Source organism: Mesoplodon mirus (genome assembly GCF_964341445.2).
Source record: "Mesoplodon mirus genome assembly, chromosome: 3".
Taxonomy (NCBI): domain Eukaryota; kingdom Metazoa; phylum Chordata; class Mammalia; order Artiodactyla; family Ziphiidae; genus Mesoplodon; species Mesoplodon mirus.
Genome location: NC_138978.1, coordinates 117,882,066 through 117,888,703, shown reverse-complemented (window position 1 = coordinate 117,888,703; position 6,638 = coordinate 117,882,066). Strand labels below are relative to the sequence as shown.

The following is a 6,638-nucleotide window of genomic DNA, read 5'->3' as shown; positions in this document are numbered from 1 at the left end:
GTCAGCACTAGGAAATCAAGATAAGACTCTGTAACTCTGTTTAAGTCATTTAATTTTCAAGAAAAGCCAAGAGACCAGTAGAATATGGTAAAAGGGGAGTTTAGAAAAACTGTGGGTAAGGGTTAAAATATGTGGGTTTAGCAAACCCTGGTCTCTACCATCAGGGGAAACAAAGCTGGGTGCTGGGCAGGTGAAATTGAATGAGGTAGTGAGTTTTACATACCAGATGCTTGGGAGCTGGGGAGTGGGGGAAGCACCATCTCTGACTATGGAAGAGCATCACGCTGTCAAAAATTTTCTCCTATTTCCTAATTGGCACATGACACTGGCACAGGGAATATGAGATAAAGTCTCGAGTGAATCACCGTGCTCTTCCTCAGTGAGGGGTGAGGAAGATCGTGGACAAGGAAGTTTTGTGATATCAGCATGAGTGTGGCAAGTCATTTTTGAGATTGCCAGCAGATGGTATTTGGGTTGGGAAATAAGTGCAGCATGTCAGTTCTGGGCTGTTCTCCCTGTGTGGGGCTGCCTGGCCCTTATAAAAGGAGTCTCCATCTCAGTGGTGCTATCTTCGTGACACTCAGTGATAGGTCTTCGTTGGAGCCTGTGGTGAGTACAAATCTTAGAGGTCTTTTTGGCACTTGAGTGGTAAGATTGAACCTGGAGGAGTAGGTGACTTTATTTTAACCAATTAGTGCTCCGTATGGGGAAAAGAAGATAATGAGGTATTAGGGGTAAATTTAAGCTGGTATTTGGTAGGTGATCCTGAAAGTGATGAGAGAAATGGAGTCAGAGGTATGATCTTAAACTGAAGGAGAGTAAGAGAGATGAGATGCTGTGCTGTAGCCCACCCTACATTAGCTCAAAATGCATCCCTCTCAGAGTTCAATCCCATTGAGTGCTGGGTTTGGGCCTCTGCATTTCTCCTTAAAAGCCCACAGTCACATCAGTTAGACCAGCAACCAGGGCCTCATGGTAGATATAAGTAGAGATTTGTTTTGGGATTGGCTACAATTTTAATATCCAGGTTCTTCTTCTCCAGAGAGTGTTTGTATTCACACAACACCTGCATAGGTAATTTTGTCTTTAGAAAGTGGTAGAATGAGAGATTAACAAGAAAAAACTGAAGATCTGAGAGCAAGACGTGCTAAAAAGGAATGGTGAAGAAGTTACACAAAACTATAAAGACTCTCTAAGGGATCAAAGAAAGCCCTTGGAGATGAAAGGGTTGTGTGCTCAGCTAAATGTTCTACCAGTAGGACTGTCTCTGTTATGAACAGTGTTGTCTCTTTGTATTTCAGATTCCTTGAGACCCAGGAAAGATGTCTTACCAGCAGCATCAGTGCAAGCAGCCCTGCCAGTCACCTCCTATGTTCATACATAAGTGCCCTGAGCCTTGCCCACCTAAGTGCCCTGAACCTTGCCCACCTCTAAAGTGTCTGGAGCCATGTCCCTGTCCTCCATGCCCACCTTGTGCAGTGCCACCTCCACTGTGCCAGCAGAAATGTCCTCCTCTGCATCCATGTCCACCCTGCCAGCATAAGTGTCCACCCAAGTACAAGTAACAGCACCAGATTTCATCAGGACCATGAAACAACAAGATCTAAGTTTTTCTTAGTCCCAGGACTCCATCGTCCTCCCTTCAGCCATGGTGATGGACTGCATCTTCCTTAACCTCCCTCCTGGATTGACAGCTGACAGATAAAAGGTCTGGTTCCTGAAGCAGACACCATGTTGTTGGAAGAAGAGCAGCAGGATCATCACCTGATCTTGCTTTGCCATCTGCCTGTCTGTAATCGGGCTGTGATCTCTACCCTGTGAGCACTTAGTGTGTATATTCTTTTACTTCTCCAATAAAGCACATTTCATGGTTGAGACCACATTTCTTCCTTCTTCTCCTTCTCCTTCTCCTTCTTCTTCTTGTTCTTCTTGTTCTTGTTCTTGTTCTTGTTCTTCTTGTTCTTGTTCTTGTTCTTGTTCTTGTTCTTGTTCTTGTTCTTGTTCTTCTTCTTCTTCTTCTTCTTCTTCTTTCTTCTTCTTCTCCTTTTTTAATTTTTACATTTAGTGTTTTTAATCTCTTCTGTCAACTACAACTACTCTTCTGAGCATTCTTTTTCATTCCTATTGAATTATTAGAGTTAGACTTATTCCATCACTGAGTTCAGTTTTGCCTGAAATACACCTTTAGTATTGGATACATCAAATAATTATTTTATTGGTTTCAAACTCATTTCTACCTCCTACCTTGTGTGACCCTGAAAAAAATTGAACTCTTTCAGCCTCAGTTTTCTTATCTGTAAAAAGTAGGAAAGAATATATTCCACTCAGTGGACTAATAGAAATTAATTAATTTATTCACAAATGTTTCCTAATTATCTAACAAGTGCCAGCTAGTCTCTTGTGTGCTAGGGATATGATGATGGTGACCAAAGTCCTTGTCCGCCTAAATTCTTGAGGGAATTTTACACACACACACACACATGCACACACACACATACACACAAACACACACATGACAAATAATAGTTAGGCATGGGTTAGAGAAAATTGTTTAGAAAAGCTCTTCCAAAGTAGCTCTTTGGGCAAAGACCTGAATGAACAGAAGAGTAAGCTGTGGGTAGGTGAGCATATCTGGGGTGCACTGTACCAGTGAAAGGGGATGACAAGTGCTAAGGCAGAGCAAAGTAACAGCAGAAAGAACAGTGATCAAGGAGACACTATCTCCAATTGAGGTCCGAGAGGTTGGATCTTGAAGACGTAATAAAGATTTTGATAATTTATTCACATTTTGACAGCCATATTATGCAGAGGGTCAAAGGTCTAAAATCTTATAACTATGTAATTTTCAATTATCACATATTATTTCTTTTAATTAAAAGTACATATGGCCTTTCAAAGACATTTTCAAAAAAGGTTAAAAGAACTGAGGAATAAATGAAAACTCTTTTGCAAGATGAAAATTTATTTTGAGAGGGTCATTAGGTGACATGTCAGTCTATTAGTTTCCCATCTTATATGGAAGTCGACCCCATTAATTTCCATCACCTTATAGGTACAAAAATGTATAAGAAAGTTTACTCTTGTGCAGCCAATGCTAAAATAATTGATTTTCTTTTTAGGAGGGTTGACTTTACACTCTTGAAAAGGGCTCTGGCCTAATATTATTGTGGATAGATTTCCCCCTCTCTTTTGTCTTTAAGAAAAACAAAAAATAAAAGCCCTTCGTTTTTTGGGGGCACATGATGAACAAATTCAGAAAGTTCATAAACTTTAGCTGTATAACTGAGAGTGGATAATTATAAACTGATCACGCTTTTATCGTTAGTCAATAAATTCAAAGTCAAGAAAAATACCATTACCAATCCTTCAAAAGACACGTTTCCTTGTTAAATTACATCCTATACCTTCTCCACTAGAAATAACCGCAATCCTGACTCCTAATAATCACTTTCCTGTTTTTCTTTATGTTTTTTAACCACCAGTATAGAGGCATCTCTAAAAGCTACAGTTAAGTTTTTCAGTTTTTGAACTTTATAAAAATGGAATTATACTGCATGCCATCTTTTTGTCTCTTTCAATTAACACTATATAGTTTTAGTTTATTCACTGGTGTATTTTAGAATATCATTGTATGGCTATACAACACTTCTTTTCTCTCTTTGTTCTACTCTTGGTTGACCTTTCAGTCGTTTCCTATTTGGAGCTATTAGGGACACTGTGACATTTTCTTCATACCTGCTAGTGCACATGTTCACACATTTCTCTAGGGTATATTCCCAGAAGTATATGCATCTTGTACTTTGATAGATAATGCCAAACTGTTTTCCAAAATACTTGGACCAATTTAAACCCCCTACCAGTGGTGTACTGTATTTGCTGTTTATGCTATCTCTTTAAATTAGTTGATCATTTCCACATTGTTTAAAGTTTTACACATCTGGTGTACATTGTGAGTAGTGATCTTTCCTTGTGTTTTGAATAAACTTTATTAAGTATTAATGACTTTAAGAAGCTTTGAAAATACTTTTATTGGCCATTTGGATGCGTCATTTTTTTGTGTGTGTGCAGTGCCTTTTGCCCATGTTTCTATTGAGCTGTCTGTCTTTTTTTTTTTTTTTAAGATGTCCCTCTTTTTTTTTTTTTTTTTTGCAGTACGCAGGCCTCTCACTGTTGTGGCCTCTCCCGTTGCGGAGCACAGGCTCCGGACGCGCAGCCTCAGCAGCCATGGCTCACGGGTCCAGCCTCTCCGTGGCATGTGGGAATCTTCCCAGACCGGGGCACGAACCCGTGTCCCCTGCATCGGCAGGTGGACTCTCAACCACTGTGCCACCAGGGAAGCCCGAGCTGTCTGTCTTTTTATGAGTGACTTTATGAGTTATTTATAAATTTTGGATACTGATTTTTTCAAACATATATTTCATTTTATTAAGTAAATATCTGGCAATGTGGTAAGATAAAAATAAATGAATTAAGAGATAGACCCATGCTCAAAGTTTCATTTCAGCATTTTCTTGCCCTAACACTGAACGAGACCTTTTATATCTTTACTTATCAATTTGTTCATGTGCAATGTAACAATGATACAGTATTTTCTCAACTCAAATCTATATATTTCTCTGCATTTTTGTCTTCCTAAAAATAATTTTTATTGGAGTATAGTTGCTTTACAAAGTTGTGTTAGTTTCTGCTTTACAGCAAAGCGAATTGGCTATACATGTACATATATACCCTCCTTTTTGGATTTCCTTCTCATTTAAGTTACAACAGAGCATTGGGTAGGGTTCCCTGTGATATACAGTAGGTTCTCATTAGTTATCTATTTTATACATAGTAGTGTAAATATGTCAATCCCAATCCCCCAATTCATCCAACCCCCCTTACTCCCTTGTTATCCGTGCATTTGTTCTCTATGTCTGTGTTACTATTTCTGCTTTGCAAATGGGTTCATCTGGATCATTTTTCTAGATCCCACATATAAGCAATATTATACAATATTTGTCTTTCTCTTTCTGACTTACTCTGTATGACAATCTCTAGGTCCATCCATGTCACTGCAAATGTCATTATTTTGTTCTTTTTTATGGCTGAGTAATATTCCATTGTATATATGTACCACCTTTTCTTTATCCATTCCCCTGTTGATGGACATTTAGGTGGTTTCCATGTCCTGGCTATTGTAAATACTGCTGCAATGAACATTGGAGTGCATTTACCTTTTGGTATTATGGTTTTCTCTGGGTATATGCCCAGAAGTGGGATTGCTGGCACATGAAAAGATGCTCCACGTCACTAATTATTAGAGACGTGCAAATCAAAACTAAAATGAGTTATCACCTCACACGGGAGAGTATGGTCATCATCAAAAATCTATAAACAATAAATGCTGGAGAAGGTGTGGAGAAAACGGAACACTGCTACACTCTTGGTGGGAATGTAAATTGATACAGCCATTATGGAGAACAGTGATTCTTAAAAAAAAATAAAAACTAAAAATAGAACTACCATGTGACCCAAAAATCCCACTCCTGGATACTGATTTTTAATAACAATTTGCCTACCCCACTGTAACTAAGATTTTCTTCTATTTTCCTCCAGGAATTGTAGAGTCTTAGATCTTACATTTTAGTCTGTGATATATTTCAATTGATTTTTGTATGGTGTGAGGCAAAGGTCAAAGCTTCATTAATTTCTGTATCAGTATCCAACTGTAAGAGTACCATTTGTTGACAAGATTATTTATTGTCCATTGAATTACCTTGGCATTTTTGTTGAAAATCAACTGACCATACATGTTGCGGGTCTATTTCTGGATTTTCTATTATTGTCTATTGATCTCTTGTCTATTCTTATGCTGATAGCATACTGTCTTAATTAGTGTGGCTCTATAATGCAATCATAAAATTAATTCTCCAACCTTGATGTTCCTTATTAAAATCATCTTTGCTGTCCCAAGTAGTATTCATTGTTATGTACATTTTATATTAGCTTGTCAATTTCTTTAAAAATCCCACTGGCAGTTTGATTGGAGTTACTTAAAATCTATAGATCAATTTGGGAAGAAATGATAACTCAGCAATAATGAGTCTTTTGATCCATGAACAAGGGATATTTCGGCAATTATTTATTTTCTCTCAGCAGCAAGTTTATAGTGCTCAGTGTAAAGGTCTTGCACATCTTTTGTTGAAGCTTTCAGTATTTATTTATTTATTCATCTTTTGACAAAAACAACATATTTTATTCTTTTGTTAGATTATAAAATATTTACACTCAAATTCATTCATACATTATAAGTGTTTGAAGTTAGTATAGATGGACTGCATGTGTATTTTCTATTATTATTTAAAGTAAAAGAACCTGTAGTCACAACCCTGGCTCCAACCTGCTTTTCTTCACTGCATTAACTGTCTTTGATTTGAAGCCAATATAACACCTTATAAATTTATGGTCAATAAAACTTCCCAAACACACATTTTTAAACTTCTAACAGTAATATATCAATAACATCAATGTTATTTCTCTTCTCATCTCCCCAGAACTCCTGTTGTGAATTTCCATTGAGAGGTCCTGAAATGACTTTAAAATCAGCATTCTACAAGTAATTTTGTATTTCTCCTCTCACTAACCCTAAACCTTGATTC

At 37.5% G+C, this 6,638-nt stretch overlaps 1 protein-coding gene across 1 annotated transcript; it reads left to right on the top strand.

Annotated features, from left to right (window-relative positions):
- Nucleotides 1-1,322: 1,322 nt before the first annotated feature.
- LOC309801007 (uncharacterized protein) lies at nt 1,323-1,570 on the top strand (the record flags this gene model as incomplete). The annotated part of the gene is made up of 1 exon (XM_082615374.1): nt 1,323-1,570. The coding sequence occupies one exon, from the start codon at nt 1,323-1,325 to the stop codon at nt 1,563-1,565; it is 243 nt and encodes an 80-aa protein (XP_082471500.1). The 3' UTR covers nt 1,566-1,570.
- Nucleotides 1,571-6,638: the final 5,068 nt, after the last annotated feature.